We start from the raw sequence: 25,495 nt of genomic DNA, 5'->3' as shown, positions 1-25,495 counted from the left end.
TTCCATGATCTGAATCTGCTTTCAATACTATGGCAATAAATGTCACGTAAAAAAGTGTTCAAGTTCGCATTACTAGCATTTAACATTGAATAAAGCACAAAATCTGTACAGGAGTTGATCGTTGGATTTGTAGTTTATGCTGTTGTTTTGCTGCAACGGTGTAGCGATTTTTTATTAGCCTTTTAAAACATTGTGGAAAGTTTGTCCATTGTTGTCACAGATGGTAAGGACAAAAACTGGTTTTAACACGAAAATGACAGTTTTTACTTTTATTTTTACATTTTGAGATTAATTTCTGATTTCCACGTGTAGCTAGAACACAGTGTATTAACACGATGTCTGTGGGGTTTTAACATGTCTTAAATTTCAAAACAGGACTTAAAAAGTCTTAAATGCACTGAAATATTGACACTAAATAATTTTAAACGGGTCCTAGTTTTCCAATGTCTATGTTAAGCTACCCAATTAGGTCAACACTCACAGTCACTAACAATCCATCTCAATAAAACAAAACTATTTGTAACAGAGTTCTCCTTGTGTTTATAGACTATATGCGGTGAGGAAAAAAAGTGTATGTAGAGTATGTTTTTTTTTACAAATTAAGTATTATTAAAGTAATTAGAATTCTTTAATGGAAAAAGTAAAATTCCTTAAGGTTTAGCCCTGTATGAGTCTGAAATTTCATTTATAATGATCTTTAAATAATCTTAAATTTGACTTGGTGAAACATGTAGAAACCCCGATTAACTGTTAATAAAATAAATAGCAACGGTTGACATTTCTTGAACATGTACTGGTATAAAGGAGAGTAAAAAGGCATTTAAATGATTCTGATTCTTTTATTTGCATTTCACGATCATTTGAATGGAATATTTAACAACTGACAAAGAACCTCCTGTGAAGAAATTCACACTGTGATTTCCTCTACAGTAACTCAATCACAAAATAAATTCAGAAAGCTGCAGTCATCTACACCAAATACTTAAATACTATGCTTCAGGCATGTTACACAGCATTTCCCCGTGACGCTGTTTTTATTTTACACAGAGAATTTAAATTTGCATAATAAGATACAGCAAGCAGAAGTAAATTGCTTGAAATATTGTGTTCAGGTCTCTAATTCCAACCTCATGACAGTCCTGTGGAGAAAAAAATATATATTAGTGTAGAACAATACACAGTTTTACACAACAGTTCCTTAAAATGTGTCAAAAAATGTTGCTACAAATCGACTACATAATTTATATAAAACTGCAACAATGCGACAACTTTTTAGTCCATGAATAAGAAAAAAGTTGTATATTGGGCAACTTTTCAAATGTTAACAAGTTCAAAGTACGAACCATTGGAGAATCTGCACTGTTTAAGCACTTCGCTGAATCCCTCGCAGAGTTTGAGGTCGCTCTGAGACTGAGCACACTCGATGAACTGCTTCATCTCATATGAACATGGGTTCTGCTGCTGCGGATCCTGCTGGTACATGGGCTGCTGCTGCTGCTGCGGGTACATGGCCTGACCCTGGTACGGCTCCTGTGAGACCATTAAGGACGAAGAGGTTTGTGTTTTGAAGATTTTATACTGCCTTATTTTAAAATTCCAACAATTATTTAGCCAGCCCAACAAGACACAATATTTAGATAAACACTAATAGTGAAATATACATTGTAAAAATTGTTGAGCAATGTGTTTTTTTATTAAGTTTTATGGTTGGTTAAATTTATTATAGGCAACACAGTGGCTAAGTGGTTGGCACTGTCACCTCACAGCAAGATGATCACTGGTTTGAGTCCCGGCTGGGACAGTTGGCATTTCTGTGTGGATTTTGCATGCTCTCCCCATGTGCGCATGGGTTTCCTTCATGTGCTACCAGTGAATTGAATAAACTAAATAGGCCAAAGTGTACGTGTGTGAGTGTATGGGTGTTTCCTAGTACTGGGTTGCACCTGGAAGGGCATCCGCTGTGTAAAACATATGTCGCAATAGTTGGCGGTTCATTCCGCTGTGGCGACCACTGATGAATAAGGGAGTAAGCCAAAGGAAAATGAATGAATGAATTGATTAATGCATTTTTTTAAAGGAAAACTCCTAAAATTACTTAGCAAGTCTAAATAGATAATTACTAAAAAAACAGATGTCAACTCAAAATTGTCAAATTGTCATGAATTTCAAGAGGTTTTAGTGTTCGGTTGATTTCATTATTGTGTTTTTTGAAAGAAAAATCCCTAAAATGATTTATCGAGTCCAACAACACTGAAGTATTTAAAGGATAAGTAAACAGATATAACTTCTTGTATAGATATAGCGGTCTTGTAATTTTACATTTATTACATCTTACATTTCTAGAAGTTTTAGGGTTTGGTTGATTTCATTATTGTGTTATTTTAAAGGAAAATTCTTTAATTATTTAGCGAGTCAAACTAGAAAAAAATATTAAAATAATTAACAATAAACACATATCAATTTTTGCAATTATATGTTTACCTATATATAGAGCTTAAATTTCCAGAAGTTTTAGGCTTTAATTGAATTCATTATTGCGTTTCTTTTAAATCCTGAAGCGATTTAGAAAGTCCAATAGACAAAAATATTTTAATTGCTAATAAACTGATATCTTAAAATTCTATACAAATTATATTTTGATTTTCTAAAAGTTTTACGGTTTGGTTAAATTTATTATTGTGTAATGTAGTGAGTCCAACTAGACAAAAATATTATAAGAATGACTAATAAACATAAAAACTGTAGATTAAAAAAAAAGTCTTGCAATTTTTGATCTTAAATTTTGGACTTTCTATATCTTAAATTTCTGCAGTGTTTATAGGCTCTCTGAAAATTGTAACTTATTTTCTATGTACAAGTTACAAGTTGTAAATAAATAACGTCAATTGATGAGTTGAGAATTGACAAGTTAACCTACAATTGTATGATTTGAAGTTCATGACTCAAATAATGTGGTTATAAACTTGCAATTTTAAAAAGATATGCAAGATTTCTTCCCTTTTATTTCTTCCAGCTCTACTTCACTTGAAGCCACTTGAAGTGATATTTCATGTACAAAATACATATTACTTAGCATGCGATGAAAAATGAAAAAGAATTTGAATGGAAACAGTGATTCTGGTTGTAGTCCATGTTTTGGTACAACACAGTGGAGTATTATTACCTCGTAGATCTTCAGAATTTATATCTTTGTATTTTATATCTTTGGCTGCATTTACACTGCAGATCTTGATGGTCAATTCCGATTTTTTGCAGACCTGATTACATCAACTTTAAAAAGTGACTTGTATCCGATTGACTGTATTTACACAGCCCACGGCAAAGATGCAATGACTAGGAAAAAAAGGGCAGGCGCTGACTGACAACTGATAATAAAACAGCGCTCTGCTCTGTTTCCCTGTTCCTCTATTTAATGTGTTCACAGGGTTTCATTTTTCAAAATCCTTTTTGACAAGTAGTAACGGTAGTTTATGACAGAAAAGTTCTCATTTGGCCATCTTCTTTAATCAAGGACTTTTTAAACCAGTAGGCATCTTGATGTAATGTCCATGGCGTGATTTATGCATGTGATGTATGCCACAGTTTTATATTAGTTTATATTGGTTACGTGGCGGATGTCGCTTTCATTAACACTTAAATACTTGTGCTACATGACAATATAAAAGCGTATTTAGTCCTTGTGCATGAGATTTAAGGTTTGAGACTCTGCTGTAGTCTGTTCTGAAATGAGCCTAGGTTAATGTCATTCGCTATGGTGTTTAATGATGCGCGACTCGCATTGACAGGTGAAAATCCGATCTACCTGCTTACACTGCAGACACGAGGGCACAGATCCGATGCATATCGGATACATTTCCACATATGAACAAGGCCTGAATCTGATTTGAGTAAATCGGAATCCATGTGATTTTTTTTTCCTGTTTACACGTACATGGGCCATATCTGATCTGTGCCACATGGGAGAAAAAAAAATCCGAATTGAGTCACTTGAACCATGCAGTGTAAATGCAGCCTTTGACAGTTTTATTAAAATTGAGACTGCGACTCACACTATAAATGGTCCTTCGAGCCAGATGATCACTTCTCTGGATTAGATGTCAGCCAGATCAATACTATTTGTTAAATGGCTTAGTCAAATGCTAACATGCTAACTGATTGAGCTATAGTGTTTCACTTATGCTCAGTGATGTTGAGGATAATGCCAGTTGTTATCGTGCTGACATGTGTATAGTTATTTTTTGCATTTATCTTTGTACAGACCACACCTATTACACAGAGAGAGAGAGAGAGAGAGAGCGAGAGAGAGAGAGAGGAAGAGGAGAGAGAGAGAGAGAGAGAGAGAGAGAGAGAGAGAGAGAGAGAGAGAGAGAGAGAGAGAGAGAGAGAGATTTTGAGTTTGTTGCCATGTCAGCTTCTTTGGCTATGTCATGTCAAAAAAAAACAGATCAAGTTTACCACGTTTTATAAATACCACTTTTCTATAGTTATAAAATATATATATATATAATTCTAACAATTACAATAATACACAAGATAAAATACATAAATAATAATAATAATGATAATATATAAGATACAAATCTAAAACAGCTTTTTAAGGTTAACTTTTGATAAAAATTTATACATTTTTAGAAGGATTCACATTTAAAAATATTTCATTTAAAGTGTGTCCAGATAAAAATTGTTGTCTGATAACATTAAAAATAGGGCATTCCACAAGAATATGTTTAACAGTTTGGTTTCTTTTGCAATATTGACATTTTGGTGGTTCTTCTCCTTTAAGTAAATGTTCATGTGCGAGTCTCCAGTGTCTAATGCGGCATCTTCTATAAACAATCTCATTGTGTCTTGATGTAAAAAATAAATTAGATTTTCTTTCTATTTCTGGCTGAATTTCAAAGAGTTTCTTTTCTGAGCACTGATCCCATTCTGTTTGCCATTTCTTTTAGAATATAGCCTTTTATTAGTGGCTTAAGATCTGAAGGTGGGATTTCGCACTCCTTTAGCTTTCCTGTAAGGGCTGTTTTGGCGGCTTTGTCGACTTGCTCATTTCCAAATAATCCAGCATGTCCTGGGATTATAAAAGTTCTCTGTACTTAATTTACTTTGTTAAAAATGTCAATAATAATGGGATGCTCCAGTTTAAAAGAATTCAATGTTTGTAGACAGGATTTTGAGTCAGAAAAAAACAGTAAAATTGTGTCCTTCCCACACTTAGTACATGCTACACCCACAACTCTTAATAAAATAAAAACATCAGACTAAAGAAAATAACATTCATTTACTAGGTTCTGACAAAATGATCATTGCTTAACCTAGTGTTAGAATTTCAATGTAAACAAAATATACTAATTGAATGAAGCAGTATTTGTGAATGAACTATTGTCAGTTGTTATCACCTATTAAGAAGTTAAATAGTAAGCGGTTAAATAGTTAGATAGTTCGTTTGTCCAAAAATGAAAATTATTTTATAAATTACTCCACCCTAATGTCGTTCCAATGCCCTGAGACCTACGTTCATCTTCTAAACATAAATTAATATGTTTTTTTTTAATTAAGAATAAATGTAAAATGAATGCACCCATCCCATAGCGTTTACCTGATAGGTCACATCAGGTCTGGCAGCTTCAGAATTTCCCCCTCCGCCAAAGCCGCCAGTCATGGCATGACCTATTGTGTGCCCGACAGCAGAGCCGACAGCAACGCCCGCGGCAGTGGAGGCCATCTGAGCGAACATTCCCGGCTGACGGGGAGCAGCAGCAGCAGGAGGAGCCACCGCTGAAGGTGGAGGTGGAGCCGGAGCGGGTGCGTATGACCGCGGAGGAGCTGCTCGAGCCATCGGTGCTGGTGAGTAACTAAAAAGAAAAATTAAGAATCAATAACCTGTACTTTTTTTTTTACATGGTCTGGAGTAGGGTTGCACGACACTGGGAAAATGTTGAGCATTGTGACAGCGATGTTTCTTATGATATAAAAACCTTTCTAGAGAAATGCTATTTTAATATTAATTTATGCAATGATATACACTCACCGGCCACTTTATTAGGTACACCTGTCCAACTGCTTGTTAACGCAAATTTCTAATCAGACAATTACATGGCAGCAACCTAACGCACTAACATGGTCAAGGCCATCTGCTGCAGTTCAACCCGAGCATCAGAATGGGGAAGGAAGTTGATTTAAGTGACTTGAGTCTGAATATTTCAGAAACTGCTGATCTATTGCACTAAGGCTATGCAATGAATCACAATTCAAATGTGATTTTGGCCTCCTATGATTATGAAAAAACATTAATCGAGATAAAAAGATTATTGCCTCATATATCCCACCCCTTTCAACATGTCTGCATTACGTTACAATATATCGCAAAATTATCACTATCATAGTATGTGTGATAAACACTTTTCACTCATTCATATCATTTTAAAGACTAAATGATCACACCTCTACACCTTTTTTAGGCTTTATTAGAATTAATTAATCTGAAAAATATATTTTACCTGTTTATTTTAAATGATTTTAAAACATGACCAGGGCCAGACGGAATCTGCAGACTGTTTTTTGCTAAAACTGCTGAGAATTTTGGTAAAAATCTGCTGATTTCTGCGGAATTATTTTGGGAGTATCATAAATAAAACCTTAATATGTGAAATAAAAAAATAATATCTTTTTATCTTTTATTTACTGTTTAAAATGCAAATCCAATTAGATCCACTTTATTTGGTAAACAAAGCAAGTCTCTCATATAATAGATCTACTTAAAGACAGAAAATATTACAGTCCAAACTGCATTGTACATAAATCAGATGAACATTTTCATATTAGTCAATAATATTACTGTAATTAATTTAAAAACTGAATAAATATAGATTTACACACATTTACACAAGTAAATAAACAGAATTAATAATGGGCTAAAAATCTGCACGCGCAGATTCCGTGAGGGCCTAAACTAATAAAAAAATTTCTAGGAAAATGTTATATCGTAAGAAATTTCATTATCATAATATTCAATATATTCAACAACAATATTAAATATATTCCAGTATCATGCAGCCCTAGTCACAGAAAAACGCATTTTCACATATCAGTACACGATTTAACAGATTATTTTGTCCCTGTTAACTTCCTCAGTTTTAAGGTTACATATTAAAAATACTACAAAGTAGACATCACTTTTTACACCTATTTACTTTTCTGATTTATCACTGTGAGCAATTTCATGCAAATGTCAACCTCGCCATGGAAAAAAAAAATGTTTTGACATTTGACGAAATGACGTTTTCACCAAAATACGGAAATTTTTTTGTGCAAGCAAAACAGCACTTTGGAATGTCTGAATGTCTTTGGAATTACTCAGAAATGTCTGTCAATGTTTTCAAATAATAATATCTGATTTACCAAAGTCACACAACTGGAAATTTCACATCTGTCACATCCATAAAGATGCTTTTTCCTCATAGATGCAAAATTATTAAATAAAATAACACCAAACATGTTCATTCTATAGAGAGTTAACTCTTATCCTTTAGATTAGCATAATTTCTTTTAGATTGTGCAGTTTAATTCACTGAATTTCTACAAAGTATGTTGTATACTGTAAACTCGTATACTTTTTTCCCATAACTCTGTGGTCAGTTGATTTGGAAAATATGAACAGATGTTTCAATATAATGTTAACATATACTTTCTCTCTGAATTTATGTTTTAGATTTTTACTGCAAATGTCACATCCATAACGCTGGAATTGCTCCTATTCAAAACACAAAATTACACTGAAGAATGTTTTTAATTTACACGAAATGCTATATAAGGCATTTCAAGCAGTGAATACGTCAAATGTTATCACAATATCATAGATTCATATATTAAAAATATTCAAAGTTGATGTAAATTCATATTCAATATGCAATACGCACTTCTCCAATCACCACTACTATACTTTCTAATAATAACTAACATAACCAAAGGTAACTCAGACTTCAGAAACAATAGACTGTCACTATAATGAGACTCACGTTCATGAATGTTTGTTGAGTAAATGACACAGGATAATGACTAGCACTATGTAGCTCATGATGCTCATCTCCTTAACCCACCTTGGAGGACTCATCCTCGAAGTTCTGCTTCGGCTTCCTCTCGGCATGTTGATTTTTTATTATTTTAATAGTATTATTATTCGAAGACTACTGTATTCTACAGTAACTTACTTGCTTTTTACGCTACTGACCTTCGCACAACTTACTATCCGGGGAACTCTTTCTAGCGTCTTACATCATGCCGGTGAACTTCCGCTCATGCTCATGAGTCTTTTTTTTTTTTCAATTACCGCCACCTGCTGCTCTGGAGGATGGAATTGTTCTTGTCTAACACTGGTTCTCAAACGGGAGACGCAGTGGCGCAGTAGCCTCACAGCAAGAAGGTCGCTGGTTCGAGCCTCGGCTGGATCAGTTGGCGTTTCTGTGTGGAGTTTGCACGTTCTCCTTGTGTTCGCGTTGGGGTGCTCCGGTTTCCCCCACAGTCCAAAGACATGTGGCACAGGTGAATTGGGTAGCCCTACTGAAAAAAAAACAGCCTAAACCAGCCTAGGCTGGTTGGCTGGTTTTAACTGGTTGACCAGCCTGGTTTTAGAAGGGTTTTGGCCATTTCCAGGCTGGTTTCCAGCCATTTCCAGCCTGGTCAGGCTTGAAAATGACCAGCTAAAACCAGCTTGACCAGCCTGGTTTAAGCTGGACATAGCTGGTTTTGGCTGGGCTCCCAGCCTGGCTAGGCTGGTCAAGCTGGTTTTAGCTGGCCATCTCCCAGTCTGACCAGCTAAGACCAGGCTGGAAATGGCTGGAAACCAGCCTGGAAGTGGCCAAAACCCCTCTACAGCAGCCTGGTTGACCAGCTAAAACCAGCCAACCAGCCTGGTTTAAGCTGTTTTTTTCAGTAGGGAGGCTTAATTGTCTAAGTGAATGAGTGTGAATGGATGTTTCCCAGAGATGGGTTGCAGCTGGAAGGGCATCCACTGGGTAAAACATATGCTGGATAAGTTGGCAGTTCATTCCGCTGTGGCGACCCCAGAATAATAAAGGGACTAAGCTGAAAAGAAAATGAATGAATTGGATTTTATTTAAATTAGAAATAAGATCTGTTTACTGCACATTAGTGTAGGCTATTTGTGTCAGAAAAGCAACTGATTAAACCATACCTGTCAACATCGGGATATAAAAATATGGGATACGGCCCCAACAACCGTTACAATTATGGGGAGGAAATTAGCTTCAAATGATAGAATACGTAACGAACATTAGAAAATTGAAAATAAAAGGTTTAGCCTATTAAAATCAATTTACTGATCACATCAGTGTTATCGTATGCGTCAAAGGTTTAAAAGTGTGTTCATTTTTTTTCTTTAATTATACAGCGATTCCTCCGCGTACCACTAGTGACACGTACCACAATTTGAGAACCACTGGTCTAACAGTCGAGTAGTCTAGTAGCCTACGGTATCTCTAATAAAATCAAAAGCTTCTTGTTTTGTGTTGACCTCAGTCACCCATTTTATTAAAACAGTTCTAACTAAGGCTGCTGTGTCATCCTTGATTTATCGCAGAACTGAGGTGTTTAATTTTATTTTTGTTTTAGAAAATACACAACATTATTCTTTCCACAATCAGATTCTTGTAAATCACTCTCGCGTCTTTTTGGTGTTGAGTCTTTGAGTCTATATTGCTAGCAAAACACTGAACACCTTAAAGATCATATGAAGAGCTTTGAAAACGCATTTTGGCATAATTCATTCATTTTCTTTTTGGCTTAGTTCCTTTAATCAGGGGTCGCCACAGCTCTATGAATCGCAAACTCATCCAGCATGTTTTATGCAGTGGATTCCCTTCCAGCTGCAACCCATCACTAGGAAACACCAATACACACTTGCATTCACACATACACTTTGGCCAATTTAGCTGATCCAATTCACCTATACCGCATGTCTTTGGACTGTGGAGGAAACCGGAGCACCCAGAGGAAACCCGTACAAACATGGGGAGAACATGCAAAACTCCACACAGAAATGCAAACTGACCCAGCTGGGGCTCGAACCAGCAACCTTCTTGCTACCCACTGTGCTGCCCGGATGTAGTACTTTTCAAATAAAATAAGAATTTTTGTTGTTTATTAATTATAAATTTATTAATTATACCTTTTTAAAGTACTCAAGAATAGTAATAGAAAATTATGCTGTAAAAAGCTGATGCAATTACATATAATTTGTGGATGTGTGTAACCGTAACATTCTGTAGTGCATCTAGTTATTGCCCAGCAGGCACACGATGTCATAAGACGTCAATATTAGGTTAGATTTAGGTTGTGATGTCAGGTGAGCAAAATTCAACGTCTAGCCAGCATTTAAGGACAATCTTATTTTGATGTCCAATAACAACGTCAAATGACATTGATATTTGGTTGATTTTATGTTGTGTTTGAAAGTGACCAAAATCCAACGTCGAGCCAACATCTTAAACCAGCGTCATATTGACGTCAAATACTGACATTTATTCATCAGGTATAGCAACCAAAATCCAACATCTGATTGATGTTATAGTGATGTCTACACAACGTCAATCTGTTACATCATTAGACGTTAATATTTGGTTGAACGTTGGACATTGACGTCAACCCGATTTTCATTTCCAAACAAAATAGTTTCCATGACGTTGGGGTACTTCAATCTGTTGTCACATTGACATCCTATGTCTGCCTGGTGTTTAAGGCCATTTTGGTCATCAGACATGCATCTAAACAGTCTCTAAACAGTCAAAGCATGTAAATATTTTGGATATCTTTATTGCTTGCAGTTTGCTGCAATTATAAATCACCCATGTCTTGAAGTAGTTCATTATGATGCGATTTGATTGGACAGGAATCACAGGACTGATTTTTAAAATCTCCATAGACAAGTAAAAATAAAGTATAGACTGCAGGTTGAAGGAAAGAAGTGAAGTGAAAGTACCAATACTGCAGTAAAAATGTACTCAAGGGAAAGTAAAAGTACATGTTTTTAAAACTACTCCTTAAATTACAATTCCTGGGAAAAACTACTCAATTACAGTAATTTGAGTATTTGTAGTTTATTTTACACCACTGATGCAAACTAATTCTCAATAGATTATAAGTAGACTGTTAGGTTGGGGTTAGTATAAGTTGACATGTACTTGCAAAGTTTCTTATAGTCAGTTAAATGTCTGGATAAACAGATATTAAGCAGACAGCCTACAAATGCTCCAATGGACCATCAAATTAAAGAGTTACTAAGTAATTCTTCTGCTAAGGTGTCTGTATTTTTTCGCCCAAGTGTGATTTCCTGCTAGTTCTTATACCTTCATGATGTTTTAATCCACAATAAACTCAATATACATGCTTGGCAACTGAATTCATCCACTTGTTATTTTTCTCAGTATAAATGGCCATTTTACTATGAGGGACATTTGGGTTTCTCTACATAACATTAGACAATATAATTGAACAAAAAAAAATCATGATTCTCCATGTTACACAGCCCATGTAAATGGCAATAAACAGTACATCATTCATCGCTTGAACTTAGACATTAATAAATGGTTGAATTGAAATGCATAACACGCATTTGCGTATTTAAAACTCTTATTTTCTACTGGCTTCACAGCTTTTAGAGAGCTCCAAGCATGATTTTGGGACTATCAGAAAACATCAACCTGATATGAAAGATAATTTCTAATGACAAGTCATTAGATAGACTGTTTTTAAATCGCCGTATGAAGTTGACCTGAAATTATCAGCCATTGTTGAATGGGCAGATTATTTCTTTATTTAAATCGATTACATGTTATTTTCCAGATAGCAAATATACACTAGGCAGTAACTTGCAGGCAGCTTTTGAGAATAGAAAAAAGAAAAGAAAAAAAGTGATGTAAAACATTTAAAAACATGAGTCACAATCTGCTCTCTTGCATAAGCAAAATCACAACAAAGACCCATTATCACTAATTTTATTTTACAATCCAAACAAAAGAACGCAATCTTTACAGGAGGATGTTTCTAAAAAGAGGTGCTGAGCACAGAGCTAACAGTCAATCATGGTAAGCAATAAAAAAAGATAACAAAACCGAAATACTGGTACAAAAGCGTTTTTAAACTCTCGTCTTCTATTAAAAACAATGAGTTCAGTCAGTTTCTCTCCCAGTTTGTGCCTCGACTCAATCAACATAAGATAAATGCAACACGTCTGCATACACACTCGTACAAATGAAGATAATAAAGTAGCAGGAGGTGAAGTGATGACATGGCGACGGTGGAGGACAGGATGTTGTTTAGTTTGCGTGCTGTGCAGTGGAGAAACACAGCTTGAGTGTAAATGGGTATGGACCATCTGTGGAGAAAGCACAACATTAGTACCATTTTGGACTATTAAAAGTAGCAAGGTATTAATACTGTGCACATTCTCTTTTTCATAAGATTAAATAGCAGTTTCTGCATAGTATCGGTCCGGCTAGTTGGTTTGATGCGTCTTTGGCCTGATTCAGCATGGGGAATCGGTGTCAGCTGAAGAGAGCACTCTGTTTGGTTTTTCAGAACGAATTAGAGTGCGAGTGTGACAGTGAAGTGACGTAGCAGATAAACAATTCAAGTCAAGGTGAAACACAAAGAGGCCGGCTGTAATTTTGCTACATTTCTCAAATATTTTCAAACAAATATGGATTATTAGATTATTAGAGATATTTGGAGAAGCGAATCCCTCTGTGGTAAGAAGTTCCAAGCAAGCAGGTTGGAAGTTCCAGTTTCCCGTTGTGAACAAGAACACAGACATTTCCCTCCATGTGTACAGAAAGACATGCCGTTGCAGTTGGCTTTTGTTCATTTGGTGTGTGTTTACAGGGAGCTTTTTGGTGCAGATGCAAGGCGACAGCTCAGTCGGGTTTTGACCCGCTAGTTGTTTGTCATTCTGATTATACTCTAGTCTTTGAGCAATACTGCATTTTCAGATTTATTTTAATTTAATGTGCAGCTATATGTATTTATATATGTATCAATATAATTAGCTTTCATAAACTAACAACCTTCTGCAATTCCCTCACAAACCGTTTTTAAAAAACACTATTATAACCAATTCATACCTTTACACAAACATTTAAGAACAATGTGATTTTAGCGTTTATATGTGTTTGTTTTTATTTTATGTTTGGTTAAAGAGAGCCAATATTTTCAGCTTTTTTGACGAATAGAAGGTTCAGAAGAACTAAAATGGAAATGTTTCCTGGTACAGTGGTCCCACGTTATTGCGAGTTAGGGAGTTACTTTCTAAAAATCACCCGCAATAGGCGAAATCTGCAATGTAGTCAGCTTTATTCTTTTATTATTAAAAATGTTTTATGGCTGTAAAAGCCCTCACTACACTCTTTATGCAAATTTCTGACAGCCATTAAAATTTTCATACTTTTCTCTCGTTTAAACATTCTCAAAGTTCAAACTTTTGTAGAAAAATAAGTCCAGTACAATGAAACCAAAGATCAAAGCCAGTTGTCAAGAGCAAACATTCATCATTGTCAGCAAAAGGTTCATAAAGCTTTTTAGCGGATAATGTTGTCATCCAGCGTAATGTTCACTGGTCCACAAACCTAAAACACACCGGATGCACTGCACACACTGACTTGCGGCACCGGTGTGCGTACCCTGATTTAAACCTCTGCTTACAATTATAAAATGCATGGTTGTGCATCCGGTGTGCAACTCCCTTTACGATGGTCTTGCTGTGGACAGTTACAACCCTTTTTGCATGCTTCTTGGAACTCACACTGCTAGTGATCATAGATGTAAGTTAATCTGGCAAGCTGAACGCATTCTGTACTGTACAGGAGACACAGAGAAGATTGATTGACAATGGTGTTCAGCCAATCAGGATATAGAACACAATGCGCAGTAAAAAAAAAAAAAAAAAAACATGTCAAATTGCATTTAAAAAAAAATCAGCAAAACTGCGATGCAGCAAAAGGTGAACTGCGTTATAGACCATTTTGAGAGACGTAAACAAAAACAATGGTCCCAATGTATTTCTTGTTTAACATTTTTTATTTCTATAGCTTCCAAGAATCCAAAAAAAGCCACATAATGATAAATGATGTTATGTTAGCTGTTTTAACATTAAATTATGATTGAATTGCCTCTTGATACAGTTATGAAATAGTCTGATAAGCAGGAAATACGGGCATTATTCACCAATGAGTGACATGGATACAGATAAACAGCTGCGGTTAACTAATGTTAGTCTATTTACAGCTGATCCATGATAGACACGATGGAGAGAACTCGCACTGCAGAGTAACACTCATGTGTGGATCCATAAGATTCGCTGTAGACTAAAAAAAAATTATTATTTATTTTTTTTGCTCGATCAAACTGCTACTACTATTTTTTAATATTGCAAAAACTGCGACTATTTTGCTTAATACTAAAAAATGAGCTGAAACAACACAATTCTTGGGATTTCATTGGGATAACTTATTTTTTATGTTCAATCCACATAAATTTGTTAAAAGTGTTCAGTTAACTTAATTCGTGCATTTTATACGGTGTAACAGCTAAGAGAGGAGAGGGGAAGAGTTACCTCAAAGGCATAAGCAGGTCAAAGGTCCACACACACATACACAGAAAGAAAAAAATCAGCAGAGATCGAGTTTACTGCTTTCATTTCATCTCCAGAGAAGTGAAATATGGGTTATATAATAATAATGGGCTCTGCTGTAACAGTTGTCTGCTTTTTAAGTCTCCCTCACCACAGTATTAAGCAAAATAAATCACAGTTTTTGCAAAAAAAAAACAACAAAAAAAAACACCTTTTTAAAATTTGCACCTTACAATTTTAGTGCAGGTCTAGTACTAAGTATTCAATACATAATTTACAATCAAAAAAGTTTCTTAATGATTATGCATTGCACAAAAAAATACAAACACTCATAAAAAGATCTTTCAATTTGATCAGTGATAAATGAAGAGTTCAGATGCAAAAACCTCTAAAAGCCGTTTGAAAGTTCCTTCAAAAACGACCATTTTTATCAGGCTCCTGTGTCTAGGTTCATTAATTTCAAATTTATGGAGAATACACTATTTTAAAGGTCTTTAAAATGAAATAACTCTACATAAACATTGGCGTCTGAGAAAAAAATGCTAATTTTTGATGGCATTTAGAGGTTTTTGCATGTGAACTCTTCAAATATTCTACAACTCCTCCAAAAAACACCTTTTAAAACATCTCCCTTAAAATATATTTTAAAAAAAGGAACAGCAATAACACACACACAGCTTAAACTATTGAACAACACCCATTCTTGACTACATGCTGAATCAGACCAACTTCATCCAATATTTACCCAACAAGAAGCAACTTCGGGAACACATCAAAAACCAACTAGCCAGAGCAATGGCTTGGTGTGTGCAGAACAATTTTGAAAACCATTTTTGCTCCACCTTAAATGTTAACTAATGTATGCAAATCAAACAAATCACTTACTGGGGTTCTTCATCTGGTTATGGTTCATCATAGCAAGGGCTTCCATGGCGTCATTAACAGACTCCCACTCCAGAAGCCCTGATGAGCTCCTGTCTGGTGAGTTGCCTGTTCAGTAAAGTAGAGCAGGATTAATAGAAGCACAGAAAGATTTTAGTGATTTTTTTTTCCACAAACTTCAACAGAGTGTAAAAATCGTGATGGTTCAGTGGGTCTTGTTTATCAGTTCTGATCTTTATTTAGTACTTTCTATTGGGTTCAAGTCAGGTGATTGGCTGGGCCATTCTACTGAGAGTTTCCTTGGCTGTGTTTTGGATTATTGTCATGCTGAAATGTCCACCCTGATTTTATTTTATCATCCTGCTAATGAAGATGTTGGACTGAAGCAGCTCAAATTAATTTACAATGATGAAGGGCAGAGGGTTGCTGAATAATTAATGAGAGATTTCAGCTACTGTCTGGGCTTTCACTGCCTTTCTAAACCTCCCTTTCTTTATGTGTTCAATACTTTTCCCCTCTGACATTTCATTTTATTCCACACAACCTTTGTAAAATAACTAGTTTTGTTCGCATATATGCATTTCTTTGGTTGCTACCAACATCCGGTGAAAATTTCAAGTTAACAGAACCTTTAGAAATATATTTTCTGAGAAAAAGGTGACATGTTCAATACTTGTACATATCTTAAAATCACATACCTTTGGCTACAAAGATTTTGATATTGGAGGGGTTCTTAACATCAAGTTCTTCACAGAGCTGAAAATGGACAAAATTTGTAAATGCACACATCAAATAACATCATTTGACCAATTAGGTCATTTCTCTGATGTGAACTGACCCTGGTGAACATTTCTGGTGTAGCTTCAGGGACTGCGTTGAAAAAATGGAGGACATTGCTGGGGTGCTGAATGCGGTTCTTAGCAGCCTGCTCTGGAGAAGTGAAGCGGTTATTTCTGCTGCCGTGATAATCTTTGAAGCTGTTGGTGCCGTCGTCAAGCTCATATGACTGACCAGGCATTATGGCCTGCTGCTTAGATACACTGAAACAAATAAAGAAATAAAATTTTTAAAAAATTACAACGTTTAATGACTAAATTGCGAGATCTGTGCTATAAAATATTCCCCAAATCCATTCACTGTCCATCCAACATGTTTGTTCATAGCAGATGTAGACATGGGGTGCTAGTGGATGTCCAGAATTTTTTTTAAATCTGGTAGCATGCTGCGGGACCAGCTTGGAGTGAAAACTAAACCAAAATGTAAAGTTCTGAGCATTGCATTGTTAAAAAAAACGCAGGCAGAACATACCATAAGTTGAGTTTCTGATTGAACAGAAAATTGTTGTTGAGATGTGAGATGGCACGATCCACTGCATAACAGTCTCCCATCTCCACCATGGCAGCTCCAGGCTTGCTCTTCATGAATTTCACCTACATTTAGAGGAAAAAAAAGACTTTCCAGCTAAGTTTGCATATTGAAACTGACTCAGAATAGGTAATCTTGAAAGAACACTGCACGTCAACATAAATCCTAAATGAAAACGATTAATGACGATTATCAATTTCTGAGCTAATCTCAAAGGCCATAAAGCAGAACATCCTGCAATAATGGTCCTACAGAATTGCTGGAAACAAAAACAGTTCTACATACCCGTTCCACATTGCCATAAAGGCAGAAGATGTTGAAGACCCTGTCAGCGTTTATTTTTATGGGATCCAGACCATAGACCATGATCACAGGTGAGTCTGCATGTGCACCATATTCCCCCGGAGGTGGAGGTGGAGGACCACCATACTGTCCGCTGTAGCGCTGGCTGGCTCCACCTCGTCTTGGAGCACTCATGGGAGGTCCCATTCGTCGGCTTTCATAGCCATAGCTCTCATCTGGGTATCCGGGATAACCACCTGAGGATTCACAAACGAAAAGAACAGAACGCATGGGGTGAGGAGTTGCAGGTGGACAAACACGTTATACACTTCACGTTAAGTTTTAACATCAACACAGCACCATCTTGCTGCCACTGTGATAAGTACACCCCAACTTGTTGTCGCTTTAACATTCACTCCCCTGATTTGCGAGCAAATGAGGCAAATGTGTTAGCGCGTGTGCCCCCGCAAGCCTTACCATACTCTGGAGGGTGGTCTCCCAGCAGAGCCGGCTGCCTCTGGCGCTTGTTGGGGTTGGCGTTCATATCTAAGAGGTGAAAAAAGAAAGAAGGTCAAGAAAAGAAAGGGGGAGGGGGTAAAAGAGAGAGAGAGGGGGGAGAGAGGAGGTGAAAGATGAGTTTGCTAAGAGATGGCAGGCCAGGACACTGACTTTGTTTAAAGATCAGCAAAAAGGGGACACACAGAATATCAGAAATAGAGGTGATATTATTAATATTAAGAGACATCAAGCATTTTCTTAATATTTTACTGTCAAAGACTAACATTTTACTACGGCACAAACAATTTAAAACAAGTTACTTTAAGTCAACAAAAACATCATATTATAAAAACATTTGATGTATTTTAGCATCTCTGAATTACTTGTATTGCAGAAATTAATACTGTACTTAAGGTAGGATTGAAATGCCTCACAATGCCTAAAATATTAATTACCATTTCCAAAAGAGTGATTTTCTTTCAAAGATGACAGTTTTATTTTAGGGCGAAACGGTACATTTTGACAGGCTATTTGAGATCCACTTATTAATTATGACCCAACTCAAATTATGGTCAACTGGTTAATAAACAAAGGCTTTTCTTGCACCATCAAGCTTATAACAATCCAATGTTATTGCATGCCCCCGTTACCATCAGCATCTGCTCAGGTCCACACAGTGAAAAGTTCATGGACATTTCTATACAACTAAATGTTACTTATCCAGAAACTGAAATGTTAAGGGCACCATAACTTTCATAATTTGGCTTGTCAAAAGCTGAACTGAAAAGATGAGAATATGCCAAACGAAACTCAAGATAATTGAGAAACCATGCAAAACTAAAATTGTGATTTTGGTTTGTATAATCTAGTTTGTATTGAATCAGGGTATACAGGCTATTTAGCCATTTTAAAACTCAATTTGATTAGAAAGGTCAGTATCTTGTCCCTCAATCAGAAGCATACTCTTGTTTTGAAAAATGTTGCATTCACCAATACATACATGGACTTTAAAAATATATTTCAACATTTGCACAAACAGGCACTCAAAAAACAGTTGTCCAGTGTCTGCATGACTCCTCTCTATGACTTGGAACTTCTCGCTCTTGTTTATTGTATCCATTTCTTTATTGGCTGTGCTAGTGTTGTCAAACCAACCAACTAAATAAGTAATTAGCACTGACCACAAACTCTCACCCCCCAAAATAAACATTTTAAAAGCACCTTGCTAATCTATTTTAAGCAATAAAAAAACACTCCACTAAAGAAAAAAAAGTCAAGTTAGTCAAACATTTGTTCACACACCCCACTGAAACATTACACTATGATTAGATCACTCCAAGACAACAGAAGCTTGGGGTTACTTACAGTACAAACGCAAGGGTTGGGGGTTGAAGGACGGGGCAAGTAGAACATGCTGTAAATTAGCCACCGTTGAGCGATGTCTTCATGACACTCTCTTCTCCATACCGCACTTAAGAACTTTCCATTTCTGTCCATCCCACTGATTCACAAGCACTCTTCCAGATTCAGATAGGTTTCAAAGCCCCACTGATGCACGTGTACAGTCCTTATTTCATTTCAATGCCTGTCTTCTTATGGAGGTTGAAAAGCTGGAGCAATTTAAGCCCAATTCAGACTGACTGGCACTTCCACAAGAGACACAAAGCCAACCTGCATCATACGGAAGGTGTTACACAGTAGTCATATGACTAGGAGGGGGAAAAAAAAGGGAAAACTTCACATATTGACAGACAGAGCAGGAATAGTAAAGAGTAGGACACAAGTTGGGGAAAGAGAGCGCATCTGAAACACCAGCCTCCAGGGCAGAATTCGACTGCGTAACTGAGTGAAAACACTTGACGTGTTGGGCTGTCTGCATGTCAGTGCGTCTGCTCAATGTTGTCTGCAGTGTCTTCGGTGTCTCGAGTGGTTTAGTGTCGTCAGCTGTTGACGAGTGAAGAGTCAGGCATGTTTGTGTTGTATGGATTGGCACGGTGAAAGAAAGACGACATAGCCCACAGAAAGACCGGCAGGTTTGTAGAAGGCTGTTTGACGCTGTCTGACGCCAACAGTTTGACATGAATGAGGCGAGGAGATCTGTTTGCATTGTGTTGTTGTGTCACTTGAGGATGCGTGTCAAAAACACCCCTTGTTAGCAGTGAGGTGTCACAGTGGAGTGTGTCTTGTTCTTGACCCGTAAGAAACAACGGGATGACAGTTGAATGGGTGTGTGGGCCATAACTACTTGCACCCACAAATCCTTCAATGTGTAATGCCATACAACAGGAACAATGTCTTCGATGGTAGTGTCATTGCAGTAGGAGGTGAGGAGTACTAAATGTTGCATGATCAGGTGTTTGTCATGATGTCTTGCGGTTTCACAAGAGTAAAATGAGTGTCTGTCCATCTGGAGAAGTACTCTCGCAGGTACAAGAAGAAGTTTGTTGAGTATACGGTGTTGGAAGTTTGAGGAACCTGTGTCTTCAGTGAAAACTAGGAAACATCCCCCAGTGTCCAGGTGTACTGAGTGTTCTGTTGTTGTACTTGATATTCTGGAAGGGTCAGTGATTTCATATTGAGCTTTAAATGTACTGTGTGAATATGAGGAGCAAATGGCCAGAGTAAGCACCAATGGACTGTTCAGTCAAAAGGTCTTTTGTTCGGCAAACTGCAATTTGTTTGTGACAGCAATTCTTTAGGCACACCAATTATACTTTCGGCCAAAATCACATAGTGCGGTCCTAAAGTCAACATGAAATCAGAACTGTACTTTTAATTGGATATTTTTGGCAAACAATTCATTTTATTCCAATAGAACAATACACCACACCTTACGACTCTTATTGTTTAAACACCTTCTGCTCCAATAAATCCAGAAAAACTAAATCAAGTCCATTGATTTCAAAAGATATCAGAATTGACCACGGATAAGGCCAGGTCGATGGTGCTTTCCCAATAAGCCACTTGCCCCTCACACTACATGTGACAGGCTTTGCTGGAAAAGGAAGTCTGCAAGATATCAGCAGGATAACATTCTGAGGAAGCCTTAGTTTGATCAGAGTGTTACGATTTGACCTCCCCCTCAGAGTCACGAAAACAAACACAACATGTTGTGTAGATGCTGGTATGCCTAACACTTAGCACAGGGGAGGTGAAACAGCGGATTTATTGTTGCGGTTCTAGGATTCCCCAAGCCCACCCGCTTATTTCCGTCACAGTGGCAGTAAGGGCGCTGAGAAATGTTAAAGCGGAAGTAAGGTTAACAGTACCTTGAGTGCCCAGGCTCGGATTGGTGTAGTCCCATGTGTCCTGGTCATTCTTGAACACATTAAGGCGTGTTGGCTTAAAGCACAAAACAAACAGTTTTATTCACTTTTTATTTCTGACATATTCAGTAGCTATTATTTGTTGTGTTTTTAGCCAAATATTTACAACTCTTTTCACAGCGCAGACAATTTTCATTTATGACACAATGTAATAATTCTCCTCAACTGAGAGAAGATTCTGGAAAGACATAATTAGAGCCATCACACTTCTGAATCTGACACTTACTGTCCAAATAAAGCTACTTCTAAGAAGAATTACAAAATGTTGTGTTTTCCTAACTATAAATTTACCCGTGTTTAAGTTGATAATAAAAAAAATGCACAAAGCTAAAATAAAACAGTTAAAATTAAAACTCAAACTATATAATTTTCATTTAATTAATTGTTATGTAATCTCACATTAGATTCGTCAGAGTAATGATGCAAACGATGAGAACATTTCAAAGCCATTATTGTGTGAAATGAGAAAAGCAAAAAATACATATTACAAAACATAGCTCATGCTGATCTACAGGTAATTTTTTTTGGCCAAACTGTCAAACACCAAAAAAATTGTGGCTAAAACATGAAATTTTAGTACTTGTTAAACTGTTAACTATGCTAAGAAACTGTTAGGGTGTTCATTTTTAACAACTGATTTGATTTAACACATTTAATTGACAGCCCTAGATTTGCTATTCACACAACCAAATATGAGACACTGTGATTTGTTTGTGAAAATGACCAATGCAGCTGTGCTGGGTGACAAAATAAAAAAATAATTCTAGCGGGGTCAGCGCACAGACAAATAATGCAACTGCATTTCAGGCATCCCAAGTTCAGGTCCCATTTCACGAACCTATCCCAACCCGCCCGTCTCCCACTTTACTTGCTGTCAATATACTGTTCAATCATAATTAAAACATTTTTCAAAAGTCCACTAGAAAGTAAAATGTTACCATTTTTTAATCCATTCAGTTGATCTCCAGCTTAGCAAAAATCATTTAGTCAGATTAGACCATTAGCATCCGATCAAAATAAAAAACAAAAAGTTGCTTATTTTCATATTTATAGCTTAAATTTTACTTAGAGTTAGATCGAGTACTAAGACGGACTGAAAATGAAAAGCTGCTATTTTCTAGGTCGATATGGCTATGAACTGTACTTTCATTCTGGCATAATAATCTAAAAACTTTGCTGCAGTACCAAGGCTGCAGCAGGCAATAGTATTGCACAGCATTGTTACCTAGTTACCAAGCTTGGGACTGTTTTCAGGTCCTGTACAATATCAAAACCAAACTGTTTTACTCTCGGGGAGTTGTAAAACGTGCTCTTGCTTTTAAGATTTCTAATCTATATTTTTGAAGCACATTTTTAATAAGCCAAGATATTGACATCTGTAAAAATTATAATAGAATTGTTTTAAAAAGATCATCCAGTGAATTCACATGAACCTTACCTTGGCATACTCTATCTTTAGTGTGCAACAACCGGAGTATATATCAGCCCCATTGAGAGAGGCTTTGGCCCTTTGGGCGCTCTGAACAGAATCAAATGTGTGAGGAATTAAGGAATACAAGGGTAATATTCTGCGCAGCAACTACTTGCAATCAAAATTGTTAGATTTTTAAGGAAACTTTAAAAACAACAATTGTAAACATTCATAGTTTCTAGCATCATAAGTGAAAGTCTTTGAGCAGAAGGAATCTATCAAAAAGCTTCGATGTGCATTCGGAAACAGTAAAGGATATTCCACCATGGCCTGGACTCCGTTCTTCCTAAAGATGACGATTCTTTGAACAGGACCACAGTTGTTGCAAATCGTATAGAGAACATCCTGTAGAGCAAAAAAAAAAGAAGAATGTTAGTGTGTGTGTGTGTGTGTGTGTGTGTGGAGAGAAGTTACACAATCAAAAGCTTCATTATTACACAATGGTTATAGGCATTACCGAGGTAATAGGATAAATGGGGTTCATGATAGTCAAAAGCAAAACATTATTAACACTGCGGGCATCATCAGGGTCCCCCGGCCTGGAAATCTTCTGACTGGTAGAGTAGTTTACAAATGCAGGATGTCCGGCAATGTAGATCTGGTTGTCGTTGGCATAAGTAACAGCGTTGCAAGACCCATTCATATCCTCATATTCAACCAGGGCCTGGCGCTTCTTGGGCATGAGTACAACATAACTGCAGGAAAATTGAAATTAATGAGCCATAATGTATTTCTCAACGGACAGAATCATGGCACAGTGCTACCCGTGTAAAAAGGAAAAAAATACTACGCAAATTACCTGATGGTTCCAAACTCTTGGAGGGCTTCAACAATGTCTGACTCCAAAACTCCATCTACTAAACCTCGGACATGGACCACAAGAGAGGGGAGAGTCTTATGTGGGTCAGTATAGCCTTCCTATAAAAGATAAAAAAATGATGTTAGTTTAGTGAACTTATAACTAAATATTCATACAAAACTTATGACGAGGCATAACCTTAACATTGCACGTTGTGTTTGTAACGTGTGTAACGTTAACATAAATTGTTTAGCGTTTTTAGCGTGTATTTGCCTACAGTTTCTAAAGTCCATTTGAATTAATTGTTAATGTTGTACTAATACAAAGTCGTTCCACACTCGTGCAATTTTTTTAAGTATTGTGAGGTAACGTTAGCGTTTTTTTTACATCCAACGTAATGGCGGTCGCGTGCATCCATTCATTCAGAAGCTGATCACGCAACTGCGTGCGTAGTAATTACGTATATTTCAGAATAATTCAAGTGTTTCTAACTAAATACATTTACGTTTTCATATGTGCGTTTTTATCATGCTTTTGACGCAAAACAAATATGGTTTGGCACAATTGTTTGGTTAGCTGCTTGGCTAACTAGCGCAATTTTAGCTAGCTTACCAGAACTACGCCAGTTAAGGTCCGTAATAAATACCGTGTAGTATATAAGCAAATGTTAAATCTTACGGTTGCCATTCCCCCTTCGTTTTCCGTTTTTTGGCGTTTTGTAGCTCTGCCGCCTTCACTGTAAAAGCGAGCCGTTTGTGTCGCCATGTTGTCCCGTTACGATTCACGCGTATCAAAATGAAATGGACGAAAACTACAGAAAATGGGACAGACGTGGTTAACGCCCTTCAGGCAAGAACCGCGAATGTCACTGGCGAAAAGAGCTGTCCATCACTACTGAAGTCCAATGAAAACAGCACAAATCTACGGTGAGGTCTACGATTGGCCACTGCAGTCTTCATTCTAAACAGCGTTCTCTTCGAAGTGATACGGAAGCCCAAAGAGGCATATCTGTACACGACTTCATTTTGTACGGACATAAAATAAGTTGTGTTTTCAAGATCATGAAAATTCCCACATCTACATATAAGGTACGATATATATATATATATATATATATATATATATATATATATATATATATATATATATATATATATATATATATATATATATATATATATATATATATATATATATATATATATATGAATGTACAAAAAATTATATATAGAAGCAGCATATTTTTATTGGTATACTCTGTATGGTCACTTGCTTATAAAATAATATTAAATAATAAAATAATAAAGTAAAATAATTGTATAGTTATTTTACATTTATTTATATTAGTCTAAATCAATTTAGAGAGAGGGACTTGGTCAGGCTGGGAGATGACCAGCTAAAACCAGCTTGACCAGCCTAGCCAGGCTAAAACCAGCTATGTCCAGCTTAAACCAGTCTGGTCAAGCTGCTTTTAGCTGGTCATTTCTGAGCATGAACAGCTAAGACCAGGCTGGAAATGGCCAAACCCCCTCTAAAACCATGATGGTCAACCAGCTAGAACTAGCCTAGGCTGGTTTAAGCTGTTTTGTTCAGCAGGGAAGTTGACGGTTTTATAATAAACACTTTTGAAAAATAATCTTACACTCCAAATAAAAAGTATTAATATGTCTTTATTTTCTGTGTCAGAGAAGCTGAAAACGTATAGGCTATTCCTTAAAATATCAATGAGCCGCCACAAGAAAACATTATACGATTTTCTTTTTTATTTGTAGTGTGTGCGCTTATAGCATATTGCAAAATCAGTGTAGGCCTATATATGATTAATGACATGAAGATTAATGGAATTCAGGCTTCCGTGTCTTGAAACATAATTAATAGAGAATGGGCTATAGGCTATGCACAGCTGGTGTTTTTCACCCAATGATGAACTTCCGGTGAGAGCTTTATGTGACTATTTTCAATTTCATAAGGTTCCTTTTACAGCATCGATGTTGTAATGTAATTCAGAATCAGTTAAATAGACTTAAGCATCCATTTGGTTGTTAAAGCATAAAAAGAGATGAAAGACTGTTTAAACGCAGGCGGCGTCATTAGCCGCAGGCGCCGTCACTAGCCGCAGGCAAGTGCAAAAAATCCATTGAAAATAGGCTACTGGGGTAAAATTAATTTCCATATTTAATACAATTTAATGCAGTGCTTCTTGTATGGTCTGATACTCACTTTATCTCATA

At 36.5% G+C, this 25,495-nt stretch overlaps 2 protein-coding genes across 3 annotated transcripts; both read right to left on the bottom strand.

Moving 5' to 3' along the window:
- Window positions 1–819: 819 nt before the first annotated feature.
- On the bottom strand, window positions 820–8,282 carry chchd2 (coiled-coil-helix-coiled-coil-helix domain containing 2). Its single transcript, XM_056473622.1, has 4 exons — window positions 8,100–8,282; window positions 5,600–5,855; window positions 1,344–1,530; window positions 820–1,139 (listed from the first exon to the last, which is right to left on the bottom strand). Exons 1-4 carry the CDS (start codon window positions 8,144–8,146, stop codon window positions 1,129–1,131), a joined length of 501 nt encoding a protein of 166 aa, XP_056329597.1. The 5' UTR covers window positions 8,147–8,282; the 3' UTR covers window positions 820–1,128.
- Window positions 8,283–11,995: 3,713 nt separating this feature from the next.
- On the bottom strand, window positions 11,996–24,064 carry hnrnpl2 (heterogeneous nuclear ribonucleoprotein L2). Of its 2 annotated transcripts, XM_056473363.1 has the most exons (13): window positions 23,943–24,064; window positions 23,265–23,383; window positions 22,923–23,160; window positions 22,725–22,810; window positions 22,433–22,529; window positions 20,938–21,010; window positions 17,648–17,716; window positions 17,174–17,427; window positions 16,832–16,953; window positions 16,362–16,563; window positions 16,222–16,279; window positions 15,527–15,631; window positions 11,996–12,391 (listed from the first exon to the last, which is right to left on the bottom strand). In XM_056473363.1, the coding sequence occupies exons 1-13, from the start codon at window positions 24,027–24,029 to the stop codon at window positions 12,333–12,335; spliced, it is 1,569 nt and encodes a 522-aa protein (XP_056329338.1). In that variant the 5' UTR covers window positions 24,030–24,064; the 3' UTR covers window positions 11,996–12,332. The 2 variants fall into 2 exon arrangements, with proteins under 2 accessions (XP_056329338.1, XP_056329339.1); XM_056473364.1 differs by lacking the exon at window positions 17,648–17,716.
- Window positions 24,065–25,495: the final 1,431 nt, after the last annotated feature.

This window comes from Danio aesculapii, chromosome 15, assembly GCF_903798145.1.
Source record: "Danio aesculapii chromosome 15, fDanAes4.1, whole genome shotgun sequence".
NCBI lineage: Eukaryota > Metazoa > Chordata > Actinopteri > Cypriniformes > Danionidae > Danio > Danio aesculapii.
Note: the sequence above shows the minus strand (reverse complement) of the source record. Positions and strands in the feature narration are given on the sequence as shown.

Excerpts from the sequence above, each read along its gene's own strand:
- hnrnpl2 (XM_056473363.1), bottom strand. The coding sequence starts at position 24,029 with ATGGCGACACAAACGGCTCGCTTTTACAGTGAAGGCGGCAGAGCTACA. Across the intron at positions 16,280-16,361 it reads CACCAGAAATGTTCACCAGG|CTCTGTGAAGAACTTGATGT; the intron begins GTCAGTTCACAT and ends GTCCATTTTCAG. Across the intron at positions 15,632-16,221 it reads CAAAATCTTTGTAGCCAAAG|GCAACTCACCAGACAGGAGC; the intron begins GTATGTGATTTT and ends TTTACTGAACAG.
- chchd2 (XM_056473622.1), bottom strand. The coding sequence starts at position 8,146 with ATGCCGAGAGGAAGCCGAAGCAGAACTTCGAGGATGAGTCCTCCAAG. Across the intron at positions 5,856-8,099 it reads TCGAGGATGAGTCCTCCAAG|TTACTCACCAGCACCGATGG; the intron begins GTGGGTTAAGGA and ends TTTTCTTTTTAG. Across the intron at positions 1,531-5,599 it reads GACCTGATGTGACCTATCAG|GAGCCGTACCAGGGTCAGGC; the intron begins GTAAACGCTATG and ends ATGGTCTCACAG.